The sequence below is a fragment of the Strongylocentrotus purpuratus genome, unplaced genomic scaffold (genome assembly GCF_000002235.5).
Source record: "Strongylocentrotus purpuratus isolate Spur 01 unplaced genomic scaffold, Spur_5.0 spur5_scaffold_5, whole genome shotgun sequence".
Lineage (NCBI taxonomy): Eukaryota > Metazoa > Echinodermata > Echinoidea > Camarodonta > Strongylocentrotidae > Strongylocentrotus > Strongylocentrotus purpuratus.
The window spans coordinates 42,954,888-42,970,767 of record NW_022145611.1 but is presented as its reverse complement, the minus strand read 5'-3'; the positions used below and the strand labels follow the sequence as shown (position 1 = coordinate 42,970,767).

Sequence of the window (15,880 nt, the reverse complement as noted above, 5' to 3'; positions counted from 1 at the left end):
TTGTTTTGCTAAATTTAGCCAAACAGCTGTATCGCGCGATATGCAAGCGTATGCATATCGTACGCAAGTTGCTCAGCCAATGCGCGACTTGCAAGCTTGAGCCACGCTGTCTCCGCGATATGTGCCATTGACTAGTATGGGTGGCCGTTCCCGCTATAGAACCCGGAAGTGAATACACGTTGTAGTCAATGGCAATATCGCGGAGACAATCTCCGCGATATTGCCATTGACTACAACGTGTATTCACTTCCGGGTTCTATGGCGAGAATCGGCCACCCATACTTTCATTCACTATAAGCGCACATGTTACGATGTAACCATGGTTTGGACTGAGCGGAGCTCACGCCTCCCTAATTAGCTGATTCCAAAAATGTGGGAAGGGTATTTTCAAACTGTTATAACAAATGATCCCTTGGGGCTAGCGAAAAAAAAAGCATCTGGATATTATCCTTACGTCTAGCCCTGCTTAAGCCGCGGGGGCGCAGCTCAGGAAAGTGGCAAATTTTGGAGCTAGGATGCAAACAACATTTCAATTGCTGTTTTGACCAAGATATTTTTAGAATTCTGGGGGTGGCCCCCTATGGGGAATATGGAGAAAAACCTGCTCTTTCATATGACACCTCATTTATTGAGTTTCACCTTCAGGATCATTTGTTATAAAGGTTTGAATTTCAAATTTTTCCATAAAATCATTGACCAATTTTGGATGGTCGCGCAATGCACGTAGACCACATAGGGAAGCGTACAATCTCTATCTATGGGAAGGGTTTTAGCACACAACATTGGGTGCGCGATCAGACACCCTAAATCTAGTCTCTAACTTTTTAGATCTATTATTTACCTTGAGATTCTGTAAATGTTGGCAAACATGAAGTTCCAAAACAATGCCCTGGGCCTGGACTCATATGTGTTTATGAAGTCTAACTCTTAGTTACAACCCCCCCCCCCCCCCCCCCCCCTCTTCTCCTATCCCCTTCATTGACTTGAGTTTAAAATGCATACCACGTCACAAAATTAAACCTGAGCTGAGCTGACCATCGACGATGTCATTGAAAAAATCATTTTAAAATAAAACTAAACTTACCTGTATCCTTTCCTCCTTCATCTTTCTTCCAGTTAGGGAACAGATATCTTTGAACAGCAGCAATATCATAGAAGCATCCAACATTTGTTAAAACACACGACATACTGAGAAAATATCAATCAATTTGGGATCATATGCTTGCTGAATTTTGGTTTTCTGCCAACTAGATCTATTGGAGTATTGACTGTGTACATAGTACATACAGCACTGTGTACTGCACTAGTACTGCACTGCACTTTACTACTCCGCGCTCGCGATCTTCGCTCCCGATCCCCCAACTAGTAATAGTTTGTTTACAATATAATTTGCAAATCTGCGCTATGAAATCTCATGAGATGAATGCATATCTGCATGGAACTATAGCACAGCAATGACAAACGTAACGTACGTGCGCGCAATTCAAGATGCGGGGGAAATTTAACATTGCAGGACAAATAAGTGAATAACAACCATCGTCGGCGTCGCAGTGAAGATTAAATATAAAATTACAAACAATGAAATGACTGGAATTTTATGAACGTTGAAAGATTTAATGGAAAACCTGTCTGTGAATCCACGGATACTCGCATCCTTGAAAAAGGGTAATAATCTCAAATTTAAAATTGAATTTTATACCAGAAATTATATTCAGTCCCACATTATATTATTGATGTGTTCGTGTTAGTGTTAGCAATAGCAGGAACAAAAAAAACATGAAAGTGAAATGTGATGTGCGTGTGTGAGTGTGACTAAAACCTAAAGGGCGAGGTGAAAGTATGAAATATGATATTGATATCGCCTAGCGTTAATTGACCCTACCTCAAATACGATGTTAATTAATTAGGTGTCGTCAATTGTCACGAAAGCGCAGATTTTTAGTGAATTCTGGTGAGTATCGACTAATGTTGACTAGATCTAAGTAGTAAGTAGACCTATTGTAGACTCTAGGTCTACAGAAAATAATCGATGGTGGTGTTTGATAATTTTTAGAATCGAATTGAGGACAATAGAGGGTGTCTGAACATTATTCATTACACACAAAGTATATTATATACCTCACTTAAGTAATCCAGCAATCTGATTGGTCGAAATTGCATTCATAAACTTTAACTGTTCCCGAAAATTCCCGGTAACCATGGTTAAAAAACAGTTCAAAATCCCGATAACCATGGTTATTGGGAAAATAGGTCAGTCTCCATGGTTACCCCATAGGTTTACATGTTAAAAAATGGTCTGAGCGATCGAGGATACCGTACGTGTGCGAAGAATTGGTCGGTAATTTCAATACAATTGAATCTTGATCGATCTTACCGACAATTTTATCTTTTATCTTTATTGTTGACATGAAGACGAAAATGAACTTCCAAAAACAAAAAACAACATCTGCCGATAGATCTTGATCTAAGTTCGTGCCAATCTGCATTGCAAAAGTAAAAGAAGGGCCCGTTTAATGGAGCAGCGGCGAAGCATCGACCACGCGAAGCCGTTTTCAATTCATTTTAATGTATATATTAAAGAAAACTACTGTGCATGGTGACAGAGCGCGCTGGCCGAGAGGTTTAATGTGCCGACTTAAGTTACATCACCTTTGATATGCAAGGTTTTTTTTGTTTTGTTTTTGTTTTTTGTTTTTTGGGGGGGGGGCATATAAAAGTATTAATGACTGCTTTAATATTCGAGAAATAGTTGTTTTTATACGCTCTAGGGAAGGTTACAATTGGGCTATTCCCCTCGGAGCGTATAAAAACAACTATTTCTCTCAAAGCAGTCATTAATACTATACTATTGCTGCTATGAGATGCAACACCTAACTTTTAGTTAGACCCTCTGGTTTATACACAAAATAGTGATGCTATGACTGAGTGAGACAGAGGAAAGTTTCTCTATTTAACTTTCAAACACCACTGTACAAAACTTACCCAAATTCACTTAACATTGTACTGACAAGTGATAACACCTGATATATAAAATCATGCACACGTCTTTTAACACTGTTTGTTAATTATTTCATGTATTTGTAATCATTTTTTTATGTACAGGGCCTCTCAGAAAAACAGTATTAATACTGAGTGAGTTATTCTGTCTAAATGAAACAAATAAACAAATTACAAAAAATCAATGAAATACAATAAATTCAATTCACCAATGTTTCAACTTTCAAAATATCCTGTGAAAAATATAACCAGAAATCTAATTTCTTCTGGCAAATTGGTATGTTGTGATCATTGTGTACATTTCTTTGTTGCTACGAGTTCTCTGTGTAAAGCCCCTTTCACACCGGATCTGCGTAGAGTTGCGTAGTGTTGCGTACCGACTACACCGAAGTTAAGCTGCCTACTCATGAATAAATTGATGCTTCGGCGTAGTCCCTGCGTAGGTTATGCGTAGGCTTGCGTACGATCGGCGTATAGTTACGTACCCTGTGCGTAGGCACCGCGTACCTTCGGCGTAGGCAATTGGCGTAAGGTTACGTACGGTTGCGTAGGCCTGGCGTAGGGTTGCTTACGGTTGCGTAGGCCTGGCGTAGGGTTGCTTACGGTTGCATACGGTTGATTACTGTGGGAGAAAATGCCATGTAAAAATGCAATAGACGCTCGTAGGAGCCGCGAGTATAGCCATTGGCGCTTTATAAACATATATAATAAAAAAATATGTTAAAAAGACAGTTCAATTTATTGTATAAATGAACTGTGCAGTGTACAAAGAATTGTACATGTTATTACATGTGAAGATAACTTGATCTTAGTATAATCATAACATTCTGACAAACTGTGACATCCAAGGGGCAGTGGGTCTCTTTTGCATGCGTGAAATAGGGCTGAAACGCCAATTTGCGTAAAATAGTGAGTGCAGAAAATAACATTTATAAACCTGCCATAAGTTTTACTAGTAAAAAGTGGCATTTGGTACACGTTTTTGACCGTTAAATTTTCAGTTTTTTTAGTAGGTATTAGCAACTGCTGAGGTTATTTTGCAGTAATGTTAATTTGTTCAAGATTTTATTTTCCAAAAAATGCAGACATTTTTGTTGATGTACTACATTATTGTACTATGTATCATTGCAAAGGGTAATATATGAACTTTCTTTTGATAAACATTGCAAGGTCACGTGATGTGATTTGATAACTCAAAACGCCAACAAAAGAGAGCGCTTATTTTGATTTGTGAATAAATGTGGACTGAAGTTTCGATATTTGTTGACCATATCTCTTTTTTTCACTCATTTGTAATATATCATTCCATAACAGTTTCCTGAAAGTTTGAAGACGATATCTGTTGTCCTTGGTCCGTAGCGTATTTGTGTGTGACAATGTAATGATATAGATGTTAGTCATTTATTAAATTTAAAGAAATACTTCTGACATACACACTCACTCAGTCTCATTAACAGAGTGAGAAAAAAATATTTCTTTGCTCATTTCAATTAAACAAAATTATATTACAAACATACAAACAGGACCACAAACGTACACACAAGCAAACAAACCGACACAAATACATACAGATTTCCACAAAACATAATACAATTTTCGCATGAGGCATCAGCTTATGAATCTTATCTCTGTTTATTATATCAACAGCCTGAGATGTCAATTATCACAAATTTAATAAACCATAACAAAACAAAAAATGTCAGTCTGAAATACCTTGTAGTGGTACAAACAGAATAACAAGCAAGAATGATCAATGATCAATATCTGCCAAGTTTACATCCAGGTCCCCAAAAAAATCTTTATACCATACGTTTTTAATGCTTCGTCGGACTGGCGTAGGGTAGCGTATTGTTGCGTAGGCTTGGCGTACATTTGCGTAGGCTTGGCGTACAGTTGCGTAGGCTTGGCGTACAGTTGTGTAGTAAAGTCTACGCCGAAGGTACGCGAAAAAAATTAAACATGTTTAATTTTCTGCGTTCATCTCGCGTACCCATTCGCGTCCCTCCGCGTACAGTTGCGTAGGGTTGCGTACGATAGGCGTAGGGTTGCGTACTCTACGCAACTCTACGCAACTCTACGCAAGGCCCGGTGTGAAAGCCCCTTAAGCTATATATGCAAAAATTCAGTCATAACAAACTCGATCCATACCTTACCATGTCGGGCATATATGTAAAAACCCATTAAATTTTCACAGGTCGAAACACATCATAGGGACTAATCTTTGGTGGTCAATTTTATTAACATCTTCAAACAATAATCCTTACTAATTTTGTAAAAGGAACAAAGATGGCAAGTGGTTATAAAACAGCCTGTATTACTATTACCGGTATAAGAAAAGGAATGTGGACTTTTTCAAGCTAAAGGCCATGTGAAAGTTTGTTATTTGTGTGTATGTTCACAAAATCTCCCTGCAGTTGTCTGCAAACAGATGCAAAAAAATAGCCTAGATATGCAGTGTGGTAGTTAAGGTATCAATCACTCTCACTTTCAAATGGTCAGCAAATGGTTATATTGTCAATTATGAGTTGTGGTTATTTATTTTTTAAATCCTTTTTGTCTTCTTCCTTTTTAGCTAATCTTAGGAGCTTTGAATCTGTACTTCATCTTTCTCCTGCTGATCTGGGAAGATGTACTAAGTTGTCCTCAAGAGATGTCTCCATCATCCTCAAGGCTGTATCAGAGGAGGTTTACAAAATCAAAAACATCACAGGTAGATCTATACAAATTCTATATGAAATGATATCACTCAAACTGGGTATTGTCAAGATTCTGTGAGATTCCTTTTTCAAAATTTGGATGAATTTGGTTATCCATATATCATTACTAGTACATATCATTTAAATTTGCCTATTTCAAAATTCAAATACATTATAGCTAAATTTATGTACATAAATTCCCCAACTATGTCTTTTCAAGTTTCTCCAAAACATCAATCTTATTGAGTCAAGACATTGTTACATCAGTAATGTGTATGTTCAATTAATATTGAACTTAATTGCACATATTTATTACATCAATCTAACCGTATTCACATTAAAATTTAATGATTCTTGAGGATCTGATTTGTCTATCATTATCTATCTCATTGCATTTCCTTTTTAACCCTTTTTTGCCATCTCTGTATGTTATTATTTTTTTCTCTCTTTCTCTCTCTCTCTCTCTCTCTCTCTGCCTTTCCCTTTATTACAGCCTTAACTCTTTTCAAACAAAGCCATCAAGAAGATCGTAAAGAGCCTACTCACTTGACCACAGGATGTCCAATCCTTGATGAATTCCTTCATGGTGGAATCCTAGTAAAGGGCATCACAGAAATAGCAGGACAGAGTGCTGCAGGCAAAACACAGCTATGTCTGCAGCTCTGTCTTACAGCACAGCTGCCTGTCCAGCAAGGTGGACTTGCTAATGGTGAGCTGTTTAGAAGTAGTAACTCAGTTACTCAATTTTGTTTTAAGGAAATGTTTAAAACTAATGGATATTGTTGGTCAAAATCAAAGTGGTAACCCCCACCCCCCCCCCTGCACTTAAAAAAAAATGTTTGATACAGCCACAAGAGTGGAACACTACCCATTCAAAGTTAGCTTGGAAACTACTGTACCGTACTTGTATCTTATTAAAGCTTTCAAGTCTATTTGAAAGACTAGATAGTTTCTTTGAAATATGAATCTTTGTAAACTTAGCTGCAAAGACTGAATTCCACATGAATGTGACATTTCATAGTGCTAACTTTTTTCTTCAAATGCACAGAAATATTTATTTTTCTGGCTACACAATTTATTTGACACACACTTGTCGCAATCTCGATGTCATGTTTGACTCGCATAATTATGACAATGTCTAATCAAAGTCAACTATTTGCAGATCAGTAGTTACCAATTACGTAATATAGGTTTTATTAAAAAAATGTTGTCCAAATCTGCCTCTGAAAAAATAGTCCATGCCTTGATTTCCTCCCGTCTTGACTTTGGCAATGCCCTTCTGTTCAATTACTCCAGAATCTATTGTCCAAGCTCCAGAAGCTTCAAAACGTTGTGGCTTGCATGTCACTTTGTCCACCAAGCCTACCCATATCACCCATGTTTTGCAGTTGCTGCACTGGCTCCGTTAAAGATAGCATTATTTCAAAGATTTTGTTGCTCACTTTTCGCTGCATTCATGGTTCTGCTCCCCAATATGATATTTCTTTAATCCAAAATTACACATCCGCAAGATCTTTATGCTCATCCACTTCCATTTCCCTTGTGATTCCTAAAGTTGCAAAACTTGGGGGAAAGATCCTTTTCTCACTTATGGAATAGTCTTCCAGAAGACATCAAAAAGTGTATAATCTCTGATTCCTTTAAAAATCATATAAAAACACTTCTGTTTAATTCTTAATTGTTTCTACATTTGCGTTGAGCAATACACAGAGTGGATTTGGTGCTATATAGGTTGCATTTATTATTATTATTATTTTAGTAAGTTGCTCCTAGGGATTCAGCATTTCAGCATTATCTGTTCCATTAGTGTCTTGTCTTCTCCAGCAAACACTACAATAAGTCTTCAGTTGAGTTTGACAAATCCAGTTTGAAACAACTTCAATCTAATAGGGATTGAAAATTAACTTAGCTAACAGGGCTTATTGATTTTTTTTCTTTTTCTTCACAGGTGTGGTCTACATTTGTACTGAAGATGTGTTCCCTAGCAAGAGGTTACAGCAGCTGATCTCATCATTCAATAGGAGGATTGGGCCTGCTCTTGCTAAGCAGCTGGCTGTAGGAGATCATATCTATGTAGAACATGCAGCAGAGAAGGTAAAACTGGCTCCATTGTATTTGATGTACATTTTAAGATATCATTGTTTGTCTGAAAGGAATGGGATTCTTAGTTCATAACAAACTGTGCTGATATCTTAGAGAATGATATGCATGTAACTTAGGCAGTAAACATTTTTTTTCTTTAAATGAACATCTGAACCGTGATTCTTAAACTAATGTTCTTTAAAGCTAGTCTGTGATGACTTTGCTGCCTGTTTAGTCATTTTTTTAAAACTCTTAATGCCAAAGTAATCACTTTGCATTCATAGCTGTAGCTGAATCTAAATATTGTTAGCCACCTGTTTGAGATATTTCTATTAAGAATACATATCCTATATTCTATATGTTTCATGATGAAACAATTTTAATTTGCCATACTCCAAAACTGTACAGCAATGCGAAAGTGGACATAGCTCATAAGATGAATCCTGCTCTATATGATTTGCACTCTCAGCTTTCACCTTTGACCTTATGTTATTCCTTAGGATCAACTGTGGCATTGCCTGGAGAAACGTCTCCCCCTCCTGCTATCCAGAGGTATGGTGAAGCTAGCAGTGGTCGACTCCCTGGCAGCTATTTTCAGGAGTGAGTTTGAGCTGCGGGACACAATTAGACGAGCGAGGGAGCTGCAGCGTGTAGGCGCTCATCTACATAGGCTCAGCTCCCAGTTCAATGTTGCTGTAGTGTGTGTGAACCAGGTGAGTTATTTTACGAAACAGAGGAGTAATAAGCTTGAATTTATCATGGTTTCCAACCAATAAGTATTAATATGATATGTTATTATCATTATAGTGGTTGGAAACAAAGTGTTCATCTCCGGTGTTTCTCATTTCTACTAGACATACATTTAGATTTTGCAATATAATTTCATATATATTTGTTGAAGAAGTTGGTTTTGAAAGGAAAGTCCACATATTGTAAACATTTTGAAAGAAATATATTTTAATGGAAAAGCTGTATCTTGTTTAAGTTTACATTACTCATAATGCTATGTGGGATCAAATTTGTCATCACTTATTTTCTCTTTTTCTTTTCTTTTCTTTTCTTGAACCAGTAGGTGCTTCACCTGATAACATCCTTGTATACCATCTTTGTATCGAAAACTTAAAGAAGATATGCCATTATATGAGCTAATGTAATAACATTTACTTTCTGTTGAAATATGTAATGGTAACAATATCTCCTTTTGTCTTTTTGTTGATAGGTAACAGCAAATATGGAAGCATCCCTGGATCCCACGGAGTCAGAAATGATGCCTGCCCTTGGTCTCACCTGGTCTAATATTGTCAAGGTTCGACTCATGCTAAGTCGCACACCCTACAGGCTGCCCCCATCGGATACCACAAACAATAGAACTGATAGAGGATCTGTAAATGGAGAATGTAGCCATGAAAGTGAACAGAAAGCAGAGATACCTGTCAGACAGATTGAGATCCTATTTGCTCCTCATTTACCCAAAGAGGTGTGTTACTACATTGTGGATGCTGATGGAGTCAAAGGATTACAGTGATCTATTGAGGAGCAAAGCATCTTATAGAGATATGAGAAACAGACAGTAGTTGAGATATAAAATCAAGTGCCTGAAAGCCAGTAAAACTGTACAACAGATTATGACTAGATTTTTAAATATGTTGGGGTAAGATTAGATATGAAATGTAGATTGAGTGAAAAGACTACATTGAATCCGTGATGAATAGAGAGTTTGTCATTTCAAATTCAGCGTATCCGCTTCAGTGCTACGAGTGGTAATCAATGCCAAAGAATTTGAGATGGTATATGGACTAAGACCCAATGTAATATTCATGAAATAGTAGGGGAAAACCCTGATGGTCCATCTGCTCTCCCCAGCGTGTATAAGGAGGAGATACTCAAGGGTTATAGTGATTAAATGATTCAGAATACTTAATAGTAGTAATAAAAAGAATGGGTATTTATTTTGTTTTTAAACTTAAGATGGTGTAGGAATTATGAGATTATTCCAATGACAGATAATCTATGCCAAATTGAGCAATGAAAGATGGTTTAGAAGTTTATTTTCAGCTTGATAGCACAGAATAGGGTTAAAGACTACTTAAAGGTACTATTTAACATTTTTTAAATGATGCCATGCATTTTGCATATTATTCAAAAATGTGTTCAGCAGCAAGGCATCCAAGAAAACATACATGTTCTGTAAGGTTCTGTAAAGCTCTTCCCTAAATAAGAATGTCTCACCATATTCGTGTGTGTACCTTTCCAGTTCACCTAATCAAAACATGGTACAGTATAAGAAAAATGATAATAATAATATACCCAAAAAAATTCTTATGCAGAATGCCCTGTTAATGCAATGATCTTTCTACTTTGCTGAAACTTTTGTTTTTCAAATTTTGCACTTTTTGATAAATCTACATAATCTGGTTACAATTTTAGGGTAAGATCTAATAGCATCATATTTCTTCAGTGGGCTATTGGTTGGTACCACTTTGTAAAAATTTGTTATGAAATGTATTTGTGACAATAAAGATGTAATAATGAAAGATGAAATAACGTGACTGAACTATGGTACATGAGAAATAATGATTTATATGTTGTTTGTATGCCAAAGAATTTGCTCTAATTAGAGGATGTCTGGTTAGATAGTACTGCCTTGTGAAAATAGGATTCAGAACACATTTCAATGTAAGATGATAGATATTTAGCCATTTTTTGATGAAAGTCTGTACCCCCATTAATTGCATCACTACATGATCCATAAGTAATTCATTTAAGAAATACAAGATTACAGAACAGAGAACCCAGTCCCTGGATAACCATGATAGTACAAGTCCAATAAGATGTAGGTATTCCTGAACTGTTACATCTGTCGATTTTAAAAGTATGTTCTATTATTATAAATGCAACATTCTGGTGTTTTTAAACAATTAAGATTATTAAGATTTAATCTTTCCTTAATTATTGATTAGTCATGTACATAATGCTTAGATGTTTTGTTATGTGTCTCCATAAAGTATATTTTGTGTTACAAATGTAGTCCTGCATTGAGGCAATATTTTAGTGGCCTGTATGGCCTTGTACCAAGTCACTTTACAAAACCCATGGAAGTAATATTTTCCAGGGGCCTTGTGACTATTTTATCAATGTCTTTGTAAAGAGTTTCCAGTTTATTAACAATCAATCCTAGTTCTTCTTCATATATTTTCTTATTTTATTTTGCTCATTAATACAATAATATCTTCATTCTGAAATTATGATGTAGCATTTTAAAGTCTTATCTATGATCAAATTGTGCATTTGCCAGTATTTTGTCTGTCTGATTGTTTATTTGTGTTTCTTAGATTCTTTTATGTATGTTTTATTTTAATGTGTAAAACTCTAGAAATGAATACTAGAATTTTTTTAAGCCCTTTCGTTTTCCTTGGACATTGTTTTTTCACCCCACCCTAAAATATATATATATATATATATATGTATTTATGTAGAGAAAATGATATGAACCTTGCCATGATCACTCAACTTGTGTTTAAGGGTTAGCTGTCATAACAAATTGGATTAATGTTTTTTTCTTCAATCTTGTCATAATTACCTTACAAAGTTTTCTAAGTCTTGACTGATAAAGGAAATTTGATGTGTCTCTGAGAAAGTTTTTTTGAGAGGATATGCAACTCTGTAAAGTCTATTTTGTTTTGTGTTAGTGAGTTGAATTTATTTACTGTTGTCCAGATAATAAATTATCAGTATTCCACAAAGTTTCATTCAAACTTTCTTTATGCTTTTTCATCTAGGAATTTAGCAGTTTGAGCAAATCGTTGTCCCATATGTTGCAGACAACATTGGATAATTGTGGATGTCTCTTTTTGGTTAAAAGTCTGATAAAGCACTAGATCAGACCAAATATGAACTCAAATTACACATTTGGTGTCAAATTATTTTCAGATCTATATTATACATACTATCATATGGCACAACAAATGACTAACTAGCTTGAATTTTCCCGTATATGGATATACAAACATTTCCATTACTTATATAAAATGTAGAGTAGATTTGATAGGGGATTTTTTAGAATTTCATATATATTTACATTAATGTCACTATTACAAAACAGTTATTACAAATCACTTTTCAACCTTTGATTAAATAAATTGACTTTCACTTAAGAGTAATCATGATAATTCCACTTATAGCTCATTAGCTTAATTTGATGAAAATCAGTGCAAATTGTACACACTGGTGCCGCTAATTTTCCCTGTCACCAAAATGATGCCACATCCATTAAAAAAACAAGTAACAACTATCCCCAAATTTGGTTCTTGACTTGTTAGAAGAAAAAAAAACTAAATTTAATTATGCAAACTCACAGAAGAATGATCAATTGAATGGAAGAAGAGAAGTATATAGGAGAACATTAAGCCAGTTTTTTTTTTTATCAAGGTGCCATTTTACATTCAAAAGTTAGTGAGTGTCCCTTTAATAAATCCAATTTTTACCTACTAAGATTTTGAATTGATTATGAAAGTCAAAGTTAAAAACTTGTATTCTAGTCATTCCTTATCAAAGCTCCTAAAGTGTTGGGTGCCTCAAATTTGCCAAAAAATATTGGCAAAATTTCACCAAAATGGTATAATGTAAAAGAGGATGTCATTTAAGACACACTTCTGCAAAGATCCCCCCCCCCCCCACAAAAAACAAAAAACAAAACAAAACACAACAACAACAACAAACAAACTGTTTGAAGACAAATATTGATGAAAGAATACATAATTTAGGTTTTCTATGGCACGCGGAAAACCAAATTTATGTATTCTTTCTTCATTCAACTTCAAACAAACAGTGCACAAATGTTTTGAAAATCCTTGCAGAAATGTGTTTTAAATGACATCCTCTCACATTATGGCAAACTTTAAGTGAAACTTTGCTATCAAATTGTGGGGTTCCCTATGATTTGTTATTTGAATATAATTCCCCTTGTGTTTGTCTGTCTTATATCGTATTGAATTTTTTACACATTTAACTTCCCAATTAAATGCATATAAGCTCAATATGATGTACCGTATATATGTGTTTGAGGGTCACAATGATTTTTTTAAAACATAAATGAATTGAAAGGCTGACCATTCTCAAATAACTATGCTCATTTTTTGATCCAACAATGAGATAAAGTCGCACTTTTATTTCCCCGTTCTACTCTGTGTAAGATCTAATCAAGAAGCATATTTCCTAATCTGAATGAACCCCATCTAGAGCCGACATGACTGTTCTATGCTACTCATCGACCGTGTGAGTCGAACATGCGACGAAATGGTCTCCGAAACTATTCGGTTCTTGCTTCGGAAATTATAAGCCTTCCGAACATATCCGAACTAATTATATCTGCTTTCGGCCATCTTGTCGCAAACAGATGTGGATCATGAGGGAACTCGACATTTTGGGACCGATTTAGGACTAATCTGGGAAATGTACATCCAGAAGACTGAAGTAGATCTAAGCTACGTTTCTTCATAGCTATTCTCGCGAAATTTGAAGAGTTTATTCAGTTGTTGAGAACTGCGTAAGTAAATTCATTTCTGGCTCTCAATATGGGTGTTGGTGAAGATGTGGGTCGCATAGGCGCATTACACGTAGTTCTAGTATAGTGCAGCCCGACAGGGCCCGTTGATCCATTGACAGGCGTAGCGTAGATCCAAAGTCTGTGCGGTACCCTACTGACTGTGTACTGTGTGTGTGTGTGGTGAGCTGAGCTGAGCTGAGCTGAGCTGAGTGAGGTGAACCGGTAATATAATGAACACCGCATTCACAATCACAGGTTATGAACTATGATTTTTTTTAAATATCTGTAGATACAAGTTTCATCCAGTTATATATTTGTGGACTTCAAATTTACCAGCCTTCTACAACTTCTAGTTCTACCGTGTTGTTATTTTAATTTTAGCACTGTTTTGAATTTGAGTTTGACATCTTGATTCTTGGGATGTAGGCCTAGACATGACATTGATTTTCTTTTTTTCAGGGAATGCAGAATGGTGTCACAACTGTCACATAGTCATGACCACCTGGATTAAATGTTACACTTGGCAAATAAGTGCCTGTTGTTGATTTATGAGGATGTGGGATGGGCAGTGGGGCGCTGGTGCGAGAAGAAGGATCGTCTGCATAAACGAGGATCGTCTTCTAAAACGTCTTCTTAAAGGTAAAGACTAAAGACCAGTTACGGTCATGCGATTGCATTGTGAAAGAAACGTTGTGGAATCGATCAGAAAAGGTTGATCATCTAGCATCTAGCATCTGCAAGGTTGTGGAATCATCAAAATGATAAGAAGTTTGGCCCATTCTTCGTAAAGTTTCAAGCACTATACACAGAAAGATGTATATGGGACTACCCAATATCTCTCACAGACCATGAGAGAAACAAATTTACCAAATATATGAATTAGTAGGCGGTTTCCCGGCAAATTTTTTATCATGTATTAGTCAAAACATATTCTTTCACATGATTGGTAATGAGAGCTTCCATTTCATTTTTTGAAATTAGGGCGTTTCCAATACTGGTCTTTACCTTTAAACGCATACAGACGCTTCCCAAAAAATAAGGAACGTCCGCATTTTCACAGATGATTCTTATTTTCGATCGTACAGCGATTGTTGGCGATGCAAAAAATGGATTCCGCGATGATGCTCTTTGATGCATTTCACACTTACTTTGCAAAGAGACTTTCACGTTATGAACTAAAAATCGTTGGGAAGACGGACAGCCCATAAAAGTAGACGGTGAACTGGAGGTATTTTATTACACAGAATCTGTTTTTGCATTGTCAGCGCACGGTTCAGGAACCCTACACCCGCAGAGTGCCAAAGAAAAAAACATCCTCGTTTATGCGGACGATCCTCAATCCCAGACTAGCCTCCCCACTGATGGGTGTTTGGACTCTTTACTTACTACATGTAGGGTGTCTGAATGATTTTTCAATTTTCCTTTTGGGATCATTTTTCACCATCATGGTTGGAAAATTGAAGAAAAAATTTACCAGTAATTAGAATAATACTTTTCAAATTTCAGGACTCACCGCTGTTTCTATCAAAAGATACAGCTCCTCAAAGTCTAGGCAGTATTCATCCAATTTTTGTCAGAATCGACGATAATGACGTACACGCAGAGTTATTTTGTTTTGCTAAATTTAGCAAAGCAGCTGCATTACGCAATTTGCATTACACAAACACACACACACGCTGTCACACGCAGTCCTAATTGCATATGCATGTACAGATTTTACACGCCGTCGCAATGGGTTTGGGCTGGGTGGTCGCGGTGGCGCTCACGCGTCCCTACTTAGCTGATCCGAAAAATGGGGGGGGGGGGGACGGTATTTTCAAACTATAATAACTAATGATTCCTTGGGGCTAGCGAAAAAACAAGGGCATGGATCAATTCCTTACGAATGGGACTATAATCAATCGATCCGTCATTTCTAAAAAGTGTCAAATTTGTATAGTAGATATTTTTGTCTAAATGAGTTTGGGCATTTGAAGGAATTTAGCCAATTCATTTTGCGACATTAGAATAGTGAGGCGGAGCCAGGAGAGCTTGAATAGATACTGGAGGTCGATAGCAATATTTATGTTAATTTTGTTATTTGTATCGACTGCAGCATTTAAACACAAATTTCAAGGTTGTGTTTATTTTATGATACTTGATAGATCCATTTCACACCTAGTCTAACCATGGAGCTATAAGAGAGAGCTCAATGTTGTAAACATGCTTACATAGCTCAGTGGTTAGAGACATCAGTCAAGTTTGGAGAACAACAAAAAATCACTTTTATTGACTTGGTTACCAAATGCAATACAAATTAAGATGCGAACCCTAATGAGGAAGTTACATATTTACCTCTTTCTAAAGCAGAGGAGGACAATTGCACTGATAGGTTAGAAGATCATGTGCTATCTTATCATGGATTCACATGCTATTCATAGGTATTGGAATCGGGACAGAAAGAGTGCTGGTGAAGGTTCATCGTGTCTTTCTTTCCTCCTGCTAATTGCGTAGCTTCCTGTTTATGCATGTAATAATATAGGGCTGCTGCGTGTACCTGGTCAGACATGCCTCTGTCTAT

The 15,880-nt window shown here is 36.3% G+C and overlaps 3 protein-coding genes across 12 annotated transcripts in view; 2 read left to right on the top strand and 1 right to left on the bottom strand.

Moving 5' to 3' along the window:
• Positions 1 to 1,278, bottom strand: part of LOC585668 (rab3 GTPase-activating protein non-catalytic subunit) — a 34,333-nt gene extending 33,055 nt beyond the window's left edge. For both annotated transcript variants that reach the window (XM_030998398.1, XM_030998399.1), the window contains exon 1: positions 1,085 to 1,278. In XM_030998398.1, the coding sequence (XP_030854258.1) occupies positions 1,085 to 1,187 (103 nt within the window). In that variant the 5' untranslated portion in view covers positions 1,188 to 1,278. The remainder of the gene's footprint in view (positions 1 to 1,084) is intronic.
• A 227-nt stretch (positions 1,279 to 1,505) lies between these two features.
• LOC763443 (DNA repair protein XRCC3) lies at positions 1,506 to 11,518 on the top strand. Its single transcript, XM_003728470.3, has 6 exons — positions 1,506 to 1,665; positions 5,570 to 5,707; positions 6,187 to 6,402; positions 7,642 to 7,787; positions 8,276 to 8,488; positions 8,995 to 11,518. Exons 1-6 carry the CDS (start codon positions 1,617 to 1,619, stop codon positions 9,298 to 9,300), a joined length of 1,068 nt encoding a protein of 355 aa, XP_003728518.1. The 5' UTR covers positions 1,506 to 1,616; the 3' UTR covers positions 9,301 to 11,518.
• A 1,605-nt stretch (positions 11,519 to 13,123) lies between these two features.
• The window catches only part of LOC592325 (MAP/microtubule affinity-regulating kinase 3), an 81,143-nt gene continuing 78,386 nt past the window's right edge, over positions 13,124 to 15,880 (top strand). For all 9 annotated transcript variants that reach the window (XM_030999609.1, XM_791855.5, XM_011668423.2 and 6 more), the window contains exon 1: positions 13,124 to 13,320. The gene's annotated coding sequence lies outside the window, so the exon portion shown is untranslated. The remainder of the gene's footprint in view (positions 13,321 to 15,880) is intronic.

What these genes read in the sequence shown, in the direction of transcription:
- LOC763443 (XM_003728470.3), top strand. Translation starts at nt 1,617, where the DNA reads ATGGAAAACCTGTCTGTGAATCCACGGATACTCGCATCCTTGAAAAAG. An exon ending in CAAAATCAAAAACATCACAG is followed by an intron (nt 5,708 to 6,186) that starts GTAGATCTATAC and finishes CCTTTATTACAG; the next exon opens with CCTTAACTCTTTTCAAACAA. An exon ending in CTGTAGTGTGTGTGAACCAG is followed by an intron (nt 8,489 to 8,994) that starts GTGAGTTATTTT and finishes TTTTGTTGATAG; the next exon opens with GTAACAGCAAATATGGAAGC.